The sequence below is a fragment of the Diabrotica undecimpunctata genome, chromosome 3 (assembly GCF_040954645.1).
Source record: "Diabrotica undecimpunctata isolate CICGRU chromosome 3, icDiaUnde3, whole genome shotgun sequence".
NCBI lineage: Eukaryota > Metazoa > Arthropoda > Insecta > Coleoptera > Chrysomelidae > Diabrotica > Diabrotica undecimpunctata.
The window spans coordinates 168,251,268-168,267,808 of NC_092805.1; the positions used below are offsets into that span (position 1 = coordinate 168,251,268).

General features: G+C 34.2%; 1 protein-coding gene across 2 annotated transcripts in view; it reads right to left on the reverse strand.

The window, feature by feature from the left end:
- unc-5 overlaps positions 1 to 16,541 on the reverse strand; it is a 912,443-nt gene that overhangs the window by 216,467 nt on the left and 679,435 nt on the right. For both annotated transcript variants that reach the window (XM_072527515.1, XM_072527514.1), the window contains one exon: positions 14,779 to 14,967. In XM_072527515.1, coding sequence (XP_072383616.1) covers positions 14,779 to 14,967 — 189 coding nt within the window. The remainder of the gene's footprint in view (positions 1 to 14,778; positions 14,968 to 16,541) is intronic.

Sequence of the window (16,541 nt, forward strand, 5' to 3'; positions counted from 1 at the left end):
CCTAGAACCTGTGGTAGAGCGTCTGGGATCTTGTAGCGTCTTTCTTGGTCATATTTACTACAAATTGTTAAAAAGTGTTCGACTGTTAATCGGACGTTACACTGATCTCATATAGGTGGATTTTTCTTTGTGAAAAGGTAGGAGTGCATTAATCTGGTATGTCCTAGACGTAAACGCGCAACCGCAATTTGTTCTCGTCTATTGCGCGACGATGGAAACCACTGAGACACATTATTTTTGATTTTATTTAAATTGGAATTAGTTTGAGACCACTCATTTCGCCATAAACACAACACTTTATTTTTAAATAAGCTTTTAAGTCACTGGAAACACACTTGTCTATCGGCTCCGACAAATCACTTAAAATTGCCTCTCGTGCAATCCTGTTAGCTTCTTCATTTCCTGTTATTCCGACGTGTGAGGGAACCCATAAAAACTGGACGCTTCTTCCATGTTCATGAGCTTGGGAAAGCTGGTATTTTAGCAACTTTTCAAAAAGATGATTCGGAAAAATATGTTTTAATGAATTTTGACAGATAAAAGAAGCTGTAGCATAGGGAGACGATGGAAGAATCCATCAATGTTCCATTGAAGTATCGAGTTGAATGTTGTTAACAGATTCGGAGTTAGATGATACTGAACGATTGTCTACAGAAGAGTCACTATCTAAGTCAGAAATCTCTTTCTCTAAGTGGTTGTGTAGTTTCTTTTGAAGTTTTGTAAACTTGCTTTTTGTAGATCTATCATTTGCATATTGATAGCTGCTTTGTAAAAGATGGAGTAAACCAGCCATATCAGTTGTAAATTCTTTAACGACGCTAATAGTGTCGGGGGAGCCTTGGACATTATCAATCAGTAAGGACAATTGGTGGAAATTTAAAACGAATGGTGGGGTATGATTATCAATGAAATTTTCAAGAGTTTCCCGTGTAGATTGGACTTTAGATGAGCGCGGTTTTTTTGGTGTAGAGAGTTTGGGTTTTGCAAACAGATTTTCTGATGAAATTGCTGAATCTGAAGGAGGCGTGTCGATCTCACCAATACTGCGTTTTATGGAAGAACTTGCGTTTTCGCAATTGCTATTAGAGTTTTCACTTAGATGATGTGGCTTTATTACATTTGGAAGTACTGGAGCAAACTCATTGGTAGTGACGGAAGTCGAGCTTGTAGTTTTATTTGTAAGATTGGTTGAAATAGTTGTTTCAAAAAATTGTGGTGATGTATCAGTTTTATTAGAACTTTCTGTAGTTGTATCTACTGCTGTACTGCTTCCGAAGTTTGTGAAAACGGTAATGCCGCTGAATGAGGTTGAATAAAAGTGTTGCTATGAGTAGGAGTATTAGTAGTTTCTTTGTCGTGGAGATTTGTAGGTGTAGGTGATATGCTCGGATTTGATAATGGATAACTTGATGACTGCTGGGTGTTTGGTACCTTGTGTAGTATACTTGTTGAAGCTGTTTGATTTGGTACTTCATTGTTTGACTCGATATGAGTTGATTCCGTTACTGAACTGTTTTTGCATTGGGATGATATGTGTCCTGTATTTTTGCAAATAAAGCAGGTGAGTGTACCTTGTGACAAAAATATGCGGTAAGGTGTTTGGTCGAAATTTATTAGAATAGAATCTGGAATTGGTGATGTTATAGGGCTTATATAAACTTGCCTCCGAAAGCTCAATATGTGACTATATTCGGGAAGAGTCGAGCTAATTTTTAGAAATGTTATTGGGGAAATAAGCTTTAAACCGATATTCTGTAATTCTTGAACTAATACTTGATGAGGAATTGACGGGCAGACTCCAGACAAGACTAGTCTTTCTGCTGGAGAGACAAGTCTTCGTGCTGTTACAACTTCGCCGAGTACTTCTATAGAGCCATGTTCTGTCATGAAGTTATCTACTACGGTTTTGTTTGCCAAATACATGCAGATTCTATTATGAGATAATCTAGATGAAAAAATAATATTTTTTGGGTTGATGATTGTACCCAAAGGAATGAGATAATCCTGCAATTTAGCATTATCGATACAACTAAATACAATTGCTTGGTTTTTACTCGGAAAAGAATGTGAAGCGGCTGAAGCACAACTGTTTGTGATATTCGAACGTTGATTTACTGGACTGGTTAGATCGGAAGGTGTGTTTACATTGTGTGAAGTCATTTTAAGCTGCATTGGTGAAGGCCTTACTCCGACTCTGGTAAATGAAAAACCAATCGCATGCTACTATAAGCTACTTATAGCAGCTAACCTCACAAAATGATTGTACGGTAGTGTATATTTATTATTTGATGTTTTCTTTTCACAATAATAAAATAATAATTACGTATAGATGACTAACGTAGTAGTATCTAGTAGATAAACACTTTAATTTTAAAAAACTATTTAGTAAAACCACTTGTTTTTATTAAAAACTAGGAGTACGATATCAGTACAACTTAACCGTACCTTCCCTGTGTATATTGTCCTTCACGAAATCATGTTAAATAGTAAGCTCAGACTGTTTTCCTTTATTACTAAAATATTTAAGAACCCGTATTACAATATTTATATACCAATTTGTTACAACCGTAGTAAAAGTTTTTTCTTCTTTTTCCATCTTTTTGTAACAAATCAAATAATCCAAGATGTTAACATGCGGTATTGACCTAAAAGTTCTTTCAGATGAAAACACGTCGCGCTGTTTTCCCAATTTTCAATAAAATAACATTATTTTCGTGCTCGATTCCCCAGACAAAAGAACAAAATTATATTTTATGTCTCCGCAGAAACCCTAAGATAATAATTCCAGAGCCAGTTGCTAGCAAGCCTTCATTTTCGTACGTTTTAATATTCCGGCCCAGCCTACTTAGCGATATGAAGCAGCTGTAATAACTCTGTTGAGCTGCTAGAATGGGAAATTACATCCATATTGCATATTAAGAAGGCCCGAATTTATCAAAAACGGGAATTTGCATATTTTTAGCCGTTGAGAAAAAATTGGGATTAACCTTCCGGTTTCTGCTCTTTTGTGTCTCTGGCGAAAGGATTTTCCTTAATTAAATCGCCCATATGAATTGTATTTCGCTCGTTTCAATATAAACTTTTACTGTAGAAACCTATTTTATTTTAGAAATATAAAATATTGTGGGCCTATAGAGATTTGGTTAGTGAATACCAGGTTAAATCTAAAGCGTAATATGAATATCTGTCATCAATGATTTTGAACTCTGTTTTACTATTAATCCACTTTTTCAGCAGACTTCATTTACTTGCACTTTGTTTTGGCATTTTCAAACACTTTTTATAAACACTTAAACACAACTTTACTGAAACAAATAATACATCAAACTGAACTAACTGTAACTACGGACATAACGACAATTGCATTTTGTCTTTTGCTAATACAAATTCTGGTAATACTCGACTATGGCGCGATAGTTTATTCATCAAGCAAAGTATCAGTATTGAAAACTTTAGAAACTGTTCAAAACACAGCTCTACGAATAGCTACAAATGGGTTTCCAACGACACCAGTTGAAAGTTTACAATGCTTAACATGACAACCACCCCTAAGTTTACGATGCAAATACCTTTCTCTCTCATATGCTTCTAAAATAGCTAGTAATAAAGAACACCCTACTTATATCAATACGTTCACAGATCGATTTCAAGACACTTTCTCTACAACAAGACTAGATCCACCATTTTACGAAAGAGTTAGAAGAAACCTTTATGACCTACATCTTGAATTTCCTGAAATTCTCCCAACAAATTTCCTAACTTCTCCACCTTGATTAATACCAATTCCCAAGATTAATACTAACCTTAGTATATATATAAAAATAGTGAGACTATAACAGACCTGATAAAACGATCATTTTTAATAGAAATGGAAACTTATAAAAATTAGTATAAGATATACACTGACGCATCCAAATCTTCAATCTTCAGACGGTGTTGGTGCAGCCATCCTCACATCCAATACATCCTTAAAATTTAAATTCACTTCAATCATACATTGCAGAGTTGTTTGCAATATTACAAGCACTTATCCACATAAAAGAGTCGAAACAGTCCCCGTCTCTCACAATAACCGATTCACTAAGCTCACGTCACACTATAAAACGTTTATATATCAATGATCAAATTGCCTCACATATCCAATCAGAAATCTTCTTCTTCATGTGCCTTGTCCGTTCCGAACGTTGGTAATCAACATGGCTATTCTGACTTTGTTTACGGCAGATCTGAATAGTTCAGCAGATGACAATCCGAACCATTGCCGCAAGTTTTGGAGCCACGAGTGTCTTTTCCTCCCTGGACCCCTTCTGCTGTCTATTTTCCCTTGAACGATCAGCTGTAGTACTCTATATTTATTATGTCTCATAACGAGACCCAAGTATTCCAACTTTCTTTTCTTTATACTTATTCCTACCTCTCTCTCTTTACCTATCCGGCATAGTACCTCTTCGTTGGTCACGTGCTCAGTCCAGGATATACGTAATATACGTCGGTAAGCCCACATTTCGATGGCCTCTACTTTTTTCATCAATGTTGCGGTCATTGTCCACGCCTCCATTCCATATAACAAAACCGGGAATACATAACATTTCAGAAGTCGAATTTTGAGAGGTAGGGTGAGGCTTTTAGAGGTGAAAATTTGCTTCATGCTAGTGAACGATGCTCTTGCCTTTTCTACTCTTATACGTATTTCTCTCGCTTGATCCCAATTTAAGTTAACTGTTGTTTCCAAGTAGATTTACGAATCCACGTGTTTAATTCTTTCATTGTCTAATATCCTGCATGCTGTGGTTGTTGGGTTTTGCTTACTAACATCCATTTGGTTTTTGTGATATTTAGTCTGAGTCCGTATTGTGCACTTGTTTTTTGTATCTTATTCATTAGGCAACTCAGTTCCTCCATGCTACTTGCTAGAATCACAGTGTCATCAGCATACCTTATGTTATTAATTATTTCTCCATTTATCTTTATGCCTTCTGTGCTTTCCTCCAGCGCTGTCTTAAATACTTCTTCTGAGTATATATTAAAGAGAATAGGAGACAAGATACAGCCCTGTCGTACCCCTTTCTTGATCTCAATTTTATTGGTCAATGTAGATCCTACTTTCAGAAATAGAAATAGAAATTCTAAATAATAATAAGATCACTGTTGACTTTATGTTTGTTCCATTACATTCAGGTATACAAGGAAATTAAGAAGCAGATGAACTAGCCCGCTTAGCATCCTTCAGCCAGGACTACATTCTTATTAATGAGGTTTCTTCAGATGACTTCAAGTCAAAAATAAAATATAAAGCGTTAAGTGCGTGGCAAAATAAGTTGAGTGCATCACAAAAGAACTCAAGGAAATCAAACAATTAGTGAAACCCATAGTGAATAGACACGACCAAGTGAGAATAACACGTTTTACTAGGACACAGTAACTTTACACATAAACACCTCTTTACGCGAACTGTGCAGCCAATGTATGAAAATTGTCAAGTAACACTCTTCGTGAAGAATATACTAACTCAGAGCAAAACATATGAAGCAGCAAGAAAAGCACACTATCATAAATAATATAAAGGAAGCCTTAGGAAAAAAACATGAAGATTTAAAACACAATACGTTATCTTAAAGACTGAAGACTGTATCAATTATTGTAATTTTTTCTAACTTTACCTGTATTATATTTTTTAGGTCGCTAATAACCCTTGTGGTTACAGCGTAAATAAATAAAAAAAAATCTGGTAATAAACGATAACCTATCAGCATTGCTTACAATGGCCTTTAATATTTTTCCCTACTGGTTTGACCAAGTTGGTATCTCATTCCAAATGTGATTTTAGCGTCCTCCAAAAATAAAAATCAATTGGTGCCAAATATTCTAAACGAAGAGGCTATTGTATTTCACATACAAATAAAACACACTAGATATGTCTATTCCAAGTAATTTGGCATTATCTATGCATTAGGTAGGACGCAAGCGTCTAGTTGAAACCAATTGAAGTCCTTGAATTTGATATGAATATTTCGAACTGCCTTTGTAATTTCATAATGCAAGAGCTGGAGGAATTTTTTGAACATTCTAATTCCTTACAAGTCCATGTCAGCTAAAACGTTTAATTTTCTAGGATACTGTGTCATCTATTTAGATGCAAACATACAAATTATAATTATTTCTTTTATAGTAATGTAGGTGATTTAGAAAATTTTTTTTTCATTATCTTTGCGTAATAATGTATATTGCCTATCTTTTAATCCGTGCTGTAGCAAAACACAATTTATGGTCTATCCGTTTAACGATAATACAAAATACAATGAAATCAAAACCGGCATTATCCTCTTGTCCCAACCGCTTCAAACATCCCATCTGTCACCTTCGTGGCAAATTTCCAATCCGGCTCAATCAGTATCTATAAGCGTATTTTACACATATGCGCCCTTATTACAGAAATCTGACGAAGAATTGATTGACTCACTTACATCATTGCGTAATGATTGACTTATCGGCATTTATTAGGGAAAATGAGAAGAGGGAGACGACTGAAAGGGAGAGGAGGGCGCTTGTCGAGCATACTCCAAGGTATTTTCGTCAAGATTTAAATAATGCTCCCTCGTGTTGAAATGCAAAGGGCGGCAGCCTTTGTCACTCTCTGAAGGACTTGTACAGGAAGTGATCGTGCCCTTCCGGGTTGCCTAATATAAATCGAATCCGTCATTATATTTTCTGCAAAAAAATTTTGGCTATATTCAACAACAAATAGTAGAAATGTAATGAGAATTGTCTCCTCATGGTCCCTAGACTACGTTATATACTTTTTTTTTTCTTTACTTTGTGAATAATTTTCTTGTGATTTGTTTCTTGTGAATAATTTTCAAGAACAAATTGGTGACAATATATTACAGAAATTCCTAACCACAAATTCCTCTGTGCCAATCAAATAAAGCAAAAGATGCTGTATCTCACCGACACTGTTTAAAATATCGATGACAGAAGCGTTAATTCTATGGATTTAAAAATTCAATCGAATAGGGATCGACCTTGAAGAGAAATATATACAGTATAGTTTGTCGATAACCAATTCATATTACCCAATGAAAGGATGGCCCAAAATATAGTGCAAGGAAATTACATGAAGAACACAACAAATGAAGCCTGGAAATATTAAAAACAAATAGCTTACAATAGGAGCTGAACCAGCAAACATCCCACTAAAAGAGAAAGAAATAGAATAGTGCAGTGCCTACACATATCTAGGAGTCTAATTTCATCTGCTAAACTTATTTTCTGATTTATTAGCACTTGTAAAATTTTTGTTGTACGTTTTACGGTAGTATTAATTGCTACATGCTACCAAACTTCACTATTTCCGATAACGGAAACGAATCACGAAAAACAATAACGAATTTTTTAAAAATATCCGGACTCAAACAATAAAACCAAACGCTTTGGCGTTCCATCGTCAAGTAAATCACTTTACACTATATTTCCATGACAAAAAACGAATAACGAACAACAATAACGAATTCAAAAAAGAAAAATCCGGACTAAACAATTAACTGACCACTTTAACGATTCATCGTAGTGATGTCATTTTTAAAAATCACTCGCCTTCCCGCATAACTTTCTCAGCAATCTAAGTGTATGTTTATTTGACGCGCAATATTAAGCGGTATCGCGATGAAAGAAATACCAAGGAAATACGCATCGGTGTTATATAAACAAACTTAAAATGTTTATATTATCAATCCCAACGACGCAAAAGGATTGAGAAAATATTTCGGTGTTTTAACATAAATTAAAATTGAAATACTACAATTTACCAAGTTTATATTTCTGTAGTTTTCTGGCTGTTTTTATCTCCTTTTTTTAATAGTTTGTTGCGGTATTTTATTGTGTTTTATAATTTTATTAATTAATGTTAATTTTTTGTCTTCAGCTTTTCTAGTTTTTTCTGAACTTCCTGTACATTTATTAAGTTCTTCTAGAAGAAAATTACGAAAAAAAAAATTAATTTCAAGCAATTTAGACTATTCATAACATCAAAGAATGCGCAAAGTTTGCAAATGCTGACACTAAAGTTTCTGAAAAATCTGACACTAAAATGGTCAACCGTTCTGTTAACTAAATTCTAACAACAACACGTCTAAATATAATTGTCCTTATTAGAATAGTAAATAGTTAACTATGTATTTAAACCATTTAGAACAATATTTGGATTTATAAAACAATATATTTGAGTCCGTCCCTGCGAACTCCTTCAGGACTATTGTCGCTTTGAAGGACCAAGAAAAAAGAAAGATTTCCATATATGATAAGGGTGAATAGTTATGGAATACCATTACAATTCCATATATAGAAATTTATAGAAGAATACAGCGATACGGGTCGAGTCATGGATATAGTTCGGGTTTTTCTCCCTTTTAGAGTTTTTCCAGACGTTAGAAAAGGATATATATTTCTTTAGGTCGTAAGTATTGGCAATTTATTCTTTGAAGTGTTTGATTTTTTTTTAAATATTTCATAAGCTATAGTAGTTCAATAAATAATAATCAATTTTTAGTTGGAAACCAGAAATTCAAGAATTTCTAGATTTAAATAAACACACCAGCTCACACCAGCAATCCTTTCATCAAATAAAATAAATTTTGACACTTCCACGTTGATCGGACTTCACTTCTGTAATTCAGCAACAGATGTTAAGCAAAAATTGCAACGTTTTGTCATTTTGTTACTTTAATTATAAGCTAAATTAAGACAATTTTCCTAGAATCCAAATGATAGATGGATAGATGGTCACAGAAATCATGGGTTTTAAAACGTCATTATATCAACATCAGGTATGTCAGTTCTCTGTTCTCCTAGTTATTATATGGTCCTCGCAGGAAAATAGGGAACATTTGCATCAACTGCTCGAAAATACTAAGACGTACGCCACTGTTAAAGTACTTTACACACTTTCAAATGAATTTCACTCAGAGCAAGATGTTAGACAAGGGTACATACTGTCTCTATAATTATTTAATGTATACGGAGAACATATTATGAGGAGAGTGCCCAAAGAATGGGTAACCGGCATCTCAACAAATAGCCGAAAAATAAACAATCTGTGTGATTGGGATGACACAGTCCATTTTGCTACAGTCAAGAAATCAATTGTTAATTGACCGTACACGATTGCTTGAAAATTAAAGTCACATATTTGGCCTGCAATTCAATATATCGAAGACAAAAATCATGATAGTGGATGGTTAACACAATCATCCACACATAACCAAGATTGCCCGATTTGGTGTTGTAAACTTTTAGTTGTATCTAGGATCGCTGATTACAAATTCGAAAACACTGCAGGAGATAAAACATAGATGTAATCTAGCAAAGATTGCTAGGGAATAAAACCAAAAAATATGGAAAGACATCCAAATTTCAACAGCCCTAAAAATGGGATTGGTCAACTGTTTAATATTCCCAATAATAACATACAGTCTCTTTTACTACCAGCTTTCTTGCATCTGGCGTAACTTTATCTGGACTTTACACCTGGAAAGGCTTTACCTGTCTTTATACTTGAATGATCTCTTTAGTAGTAAACTCGGCAGGTAGAATATTTTTGTCTATCCGTAGAAATGTGTTGTCAGGATTCATTAGAAATGAGGTGTTAGTTATTTCCATCTTTTTTTTGCACAAATGTCTCAAACCGTAGACTTTTCATGGCAATTCTGTATGCGTCACCCCATATATCTTCTCCAGCGCGGAGCACTAGTTCTGCCAACATGTACGTTTAGCCCTTTTAACTTCTCTACTTAATGATAAGAAAGCTAAAGCAAAAGAAACATCTGGATCAGACTAAATTCCAAACAAGCTAATAAAACTGGAGAACTGCGACGAAAAATACACGACCTCATAATAAGGATTTGGGAAGTAGAAAGAATGCCTGAAGAATGAAAAACAGGCTGGATACTTCCTATCCTAAAGAAACGTGACACCACACAATACAACAACTATAAAGGAGTAACATTGTTAAACAGCTGATCCAAAATATTGACATGATTAATCAGACAAAGGCAGCAATAGCAACAGATGACAGCATCTCCAAAATATAGAAATAGCAACTGGAATACAACAGGGTAACTCTCTATCAACGTCACTATTTAATGTTGCAAATACAATTACGGTACAATTATAACATCGACGTCGCAACTTGTGGCATACACTGACGACATAGCATTAATTAGCGCAGAAACGTAATATATTGGCGAATATGAGTTTAAAAAGGTAGAACACTTTACATATCTTGGGATTTCAGTTAATGGAACCAATGATAGAAGCGTAGTAATCAATCAAAGAGTTTTGGCAGGAAACAGAACCGCCTTGAACTTCCTCAAAGATAAAAAGCTTACTCAGAATACTACATAGAAAATTTCCAGAGCAGCTGTTAGACCAGTAATCACATATGGTGCTGAAGCAATATGCCTAACCCAGAACGATGAAGAAATATTGAGGATCGTAGAGAGCAAAATCATTCGGAGAATGACAGGTCCACTAACCTTGGGTAATGAATTTAGAAAAGTGATGAACTATGAAGTAAGAAAACTTTCAAAAGGAGAAGACACCGTCAGACTTATCAAGGCACAAATAATCAGAGGAATAGAACATCTAGAAAAAGAAAATCCAGAGGAAGTTATTAAGAAAATCACCCAATGGAGACCTGTATCAGGCAGACCACGAGGAAGACCGAACACGAAATGGGAGTACCAGATAATTGCGGACCTTAAAAAGATGGGAGTTAGAGAATGGAATACCGTAAGCTAAAACAGAAAAGAATGGATAAATATTGTAGAAAATACCAAGTCACACAATCAAAATGGTAAAACCAAAATGTTAATGCGGACTGATTCCCCAAGACCAATGAATCGGAAGAGCTCAAAAAGCGCGTCAATCACTCCGCTAGGAATGTAGATGCCATGATAATGATCCTTCGGTTCGTGACGGTGGACCTTTATCCTATATACATCTACACGTTTTCTACTTGTTCTAAATTAAACACAGAGTTTTAACAGCATTTCATCTAGCATAAAAGATGTGGGAGATTTTACAGAGACCAGTACTTCCCGTGGCTTCAATACTGACTGTTTATACTTGTGTCTATACATAAAATGTTGTTTAATTTAACATCACATTAAGAATTTTAAAAAAATTTTAAGAGAATCTGAAATATACATGGATTTTTTTTATCAATAGAACATAATTTTTTAAACGACTGTATTTCTAATTTGAGAAATATTATAAATCAGTATTATTCTTTTATTGATATAGTATTATTTATTGTTTTTAAACTCATTAATCAATAAATACGACAACTTTCGTCAAAAGTACAAATGACCGAACAAAGTGGAGTCAGTTAAATAAGCGTACACATTATCGACACAAGTCCGACTCCATTGCAGTCAAATATTCTCTGAAATAGTAATCACGGCTTTTTTTGTTCATTTATTAATTTCATTACTATCTATTGTCTATTTCATAGACAGAAACAGTTTATCAGAGTGATCCATTGATCTCTTTCGTCAACTAAACCTTTCGTTACCGTACAATTTTCGAACTACCGCAATATAAAATAGAGCAACAGAATATTGACGACGAGCCAATTCCCGTATTACTATAAACGGTTTGATATTAGAATAGATTGTCTTGCAAAGTGTCTCATTATAATGGTAAAATCGATAAGTAATCTCCTTTTTCGCCGAAGAATTCCGAATTCCTTTCTTTGATAAAGTTATGACCTTAAGGCCCGACTTATTGGAGCGATGCTCTACAATTTTCCACTTGAATAGCTCCTAAAACTATTAAATTCTAACAAAGTTATCCTTTGAGTTCTGCCTTCAAGTATTTAACAGCGTCTAACAACAGGAAATTTTCAAATAGTTTCACTCGAGATGCTGACTGGCTGATATTTCAACCATAAAATACACTTACTCGATGTGAATAAATTCGAAATTGAAATTTGTGGCGAGAATAGCACGGTGGACGAAAATTCGTAGGGGTTTTATTTCCCGCAAATGCACAAACGGTTGTTTAATTTAGTGAGGAAAATTTTCTATTCAATACAAACATGAATTTATCAAAAAACACTATAAAAAATCAAGCAGTAATACAATTGTGAAAGTAAAAAAAGCATTACATCACTATGGAATCACAATCTTAGTATCTGTGTTCAAAAGTTAAGAGTATGTTCAGCATTGTATACTACAATGGCCTTAGAACTACTTAATCGGGCCCTATACATATGGAAGAGAGTAAAGTTGATGTTTAAGTTAATGTAGAAAGAGTATTAATGTAGTAATAACTCGGTTGGGAAGTTCGCATCCTCGATATGATGCGTCCTAATGCGAATCGGCAACGTTCTGTGAGTATACACGACCATTAGTCTAGTCATAAGAGATTTGATCTCTAAAAATCATACAAACAAGCTGAATTTTGCTGAGAATCTCAATTTTTGGAACCCCAAAAAGATGCAAAAAGTTTACCACTTTTACCCCCCGACTTCCCTCTAAAAACCACCCTAGTAGGAGGGGAAAACGGAAAATTACCAAGAATCTGTACGCTGTGGAAAAAAATATTTCAAATAAAAAATGTTGCTGTGATAATTTTGAACAAAAATGTTAATTATCACTTTTTCTGTAGGATGCACCGTTCTCTTAGAAACAACGCTTTAAGCGACCGGTGATTTTTAATGTTAGGTACTCGCCCGAGATCAATTTTAAATAAAATTTGTATTAACTCGACGGTAAAATTTGCTATCTTTATTCAGAGTGTCCTATCGACAAAAACCAAAATGCGTGGTTAAGATAAAAAGTGTAGCTTTCCTATAAAATTTTTGTATTTTGCCGCAAATGAAGTCAGTTTCCATAATTCTGTTAAATAAATAAACGTCTCGCAAATTTTGCCATTTTTTTCGATTCACATAAGATCAATAGAATTTATCGCTTCCATTGACCTGTCGCTACGATATTTTCAATGCTAGAGCCTAATCTTCATAACCTATAACATGAAATTTTTATTTTAAGTTTTGGCAACAAATATGCGGCATTTAAAATATGCCCAAAAAACGCACAATTTAAACATTCATATCACAAACGATGGCACGCTACGGGAATTGCTTTCACGAAAACGATATTAGCCTTCCACGGCAGGCGCGCGGACAAAATCTCCGCGCCGCCGCCGCGCGCCGATCTAAACTTCTTAATTTTTCAAAAACTACCCACCCTTTTTTCTGGTTCGCCCATGTAACTGCCACAAATTCTCAGCGCGCCAGCCATGTTGTTTTGACATTTTGAACGTTTGTTAGTAATTGTGAATTTTAAAATGTATGTGTATGAGGCAGAACAAGAACGTTTGCAACATCTAATGGACGAATGCCTTCGAGTCGAGGAAGAGAATGAAAATATTGAGTACGACGATGAAAATAGTGATACAGAACAAGCAATTTCTGATACGGAAGGTGCTGAATCGATGGTTTCTGCTGGGCCTTTCTTGGTCTTTCTTGGTTAAGACACAACTACTAAATCGATGAAGCATATTCCTCCAAGAAATGTTAGAACACGTTCAGAAAACTCAGTCTAATTACGCATTTGCCAGGTGCTAAAGAAGTTAACAAGAATTTAAAAAGTGAACTAGATATTTGGAAATATTTTTTAACAATACCATGATAAACATTATTGTTGAATTTACAAACAAACGTATTAGATACTCCCAAGTAAACTATAATCGAGAGAGAAACGCAAAGGAAACAGATGCTTTAGAAATTCGTGCTTTTATTGGTTTATTCTATTTGGCAGGTGTGGTGAAAAGTGGCAGGTTAAGCACAGAACAACTTTGGAATCAAGACGGAATTTAGATATTTCCAACAGGAATTGAGATGTTTCGACTAACAATGTCCAGGTACCGATTTAAATTTTTACTACAACACCTAAGGTTCGATGATATAGATTCACGTGAGGAAAGAAAACTATTAGATACATTTTGTCCCATACGAGTTATACACGTTATACATCGTTTGAATACGTCACAATATGTGAAAAATTTTAGGTATTTAAAGGTCGATGCAGTTTTGAACAGTACATACCTAATAAACCAAATAAATATGGATTAAGAACTTTTGCGCTAGCAGATTCCAAGACCTTTTATAGCTGCAATTTGGAGCCATATTTGGGGCAACAAGCATCAGGTCCTTTTGTTGTAAGTAATTCTCCATCGAAAGTGGTAAAGAGATTATGTGAGCCTCTAAGAGGAACAAAACGGAACATTACTGCGGACAATTGGTTTTCAAGAATACCAATAATCCAAACCTTGCTTAAACCAAAGAATAAGAAGGAATTACCCCATAAATTTTCTAAACCCATAAGCAGACCTATTCGATCCAGCATGTTTGCTTTTTATGATGATCTTACTTTGGTGTCCTATATACCAAAAAGAAATAAAAACGTACTCCTCCTGTCTAGTTTACTTAATGACGATACAATTGATGTTTTATACCAAATCGGTGCATTTGCTTATATCAGTATTCTTAATAGCCTTAAGTAAATTCAGTAGCTGGCATTTGCACATTTTGGTAAAATTGTTATTTAATACTCTAGAAGCCAGACAATTTTTTTTAAATATGTGCACAGTACACCAAACATATATTTTACATTGAGCACTAGTGAACCATAATATAAAAAAATCATTTCACGTTAATGAACACTAAAAAACTACTTTCCAACAAAAAAAATCCTATAGCTAGAAAATATCACTTACCATCTCTAACTTTGGTCAAATCCACCGATCGGCACTGCTCAGTGGAACACTTGAGGCTCTGGGTGTCTTTACCGGGACAATTCTTCCTTCCTCCCTCACTGCCAGGAATGCACTGGCGTTTTCTGATCTTGGTACAGTCTTCATTACAGTCGGACCATTCAGACCATGAAGACCATCTTGCGGGTTCCACTGCAGGTAAAAGATACTAGAGTATTGATATGTGGAACCAAAACAAAGAATGTCAGGCAAAATTATTAAATTTATTTCAATTAAATTTTGAATTGTCACAAGTAAAGATCCATAACGTAAAGAAATTTTGTATACAATTATTTTTTTATTATCTTCCTTTTCATCTTCATTATATTGTTCCTGTTAGTTATCATTTTAACAATCGCTCGTATAATCTTCTTGTTGAACATCATCATCTTTTTCGTTTTCACATTGTTATACTTTCCTTTAGCAGTTAAAAGAACTGGAACTGGAAGAACTGGAGTACTTTTAGACTACTCATCAAACCATCATTTACTAAAATATAGTTTTGTATAAGATAGTATAAGTTAAAACTACATATTATATTAGTAATAGTTCCCAATTACCAGCCTGTTTTCCTGAAATGCATCCCCTTATTCCAGTTTTATCTTCTCTATGACAAAGATCTTGTTAAGTCGATATTTTTGAGCCAAGGTAATACAATTTAATATTTTTTCTTTATTTTCTTATCGCATAGACTTTCTTGATAACGATATACATTATGTTTAATCTCTGTATCGTTTGAGTCATACAAATCTTTGTTAAAGTCAAGATTTATTGGTAATATAACCTGTAAATTATTTTTTTGATATTTTTCGCTATCTTGATCATCACTATATTGAAAATAGTGGGGTAAAAAGCAAGCTGATACAATTTCCTCATTTAAATATATTTTGCTTCTTCGCTAGATGCCATCTTCGTTATTACAGGTTAGCTTTATCACTATGGCAAAATGATCTACGTCTTGGCCAATTTTCTAATTTAGCTTATCCTGTTTTAGCAAGTTGATTAGCTCTTTCGTTGCCGTATTTTCTACGATGACCTAACACTTATCTATTCTTAAAACATCTTCCTCTTCCTTATTTAAACCTATGGTCTATAATACTTTTCAATGATGCAGTTTTATCAGCTTCCAATCTAATTCAGGTCTTCCAATATATTTCTCAGGTCTTCCAATATATTTCTTTACTGGGTCATGCAAAAACACGGTCTAATCTCCAGTATCTAACTATGTCTCTGTTAGAACCAACAAACGGTAAACAGTAAAAGGTAAGTATTGAATCATTTTCAATTAATTTACGATCTAGTAGTGAATCCTTACAATAACACTAGTGCAAAAATTATAATTCAGAAAATAAGCCTATGATATTATGTATACAGGTTAATAATTTTGCCGAACATATTAGAAAAACCATCAAACGAATACCAAAAAATAGATAATCAGTTGTTAGCATGGTGTAGGTGGGTTAAGTATTGCTAGTAAAAACGTCATTGAAAATATATTTTGTTAAGAGAAAATAATAGTTAACTGCCAAGGAAGCCAATAGCTGAACCCTCAACGATAAAATGCGCTGTTGTTGGCATTTGAAAAAATCTAATATGAGATTTTCTTTTCAGACAAGCAGAAGAGCTTTTCCGCGTAAAAGAAGAAAGATAAATTATTTTATCATTTTTAAATCTTTCTTCCAAAATTGATATTTCTTTAGTATATGCCCAACCGAAAGTAAGTTATT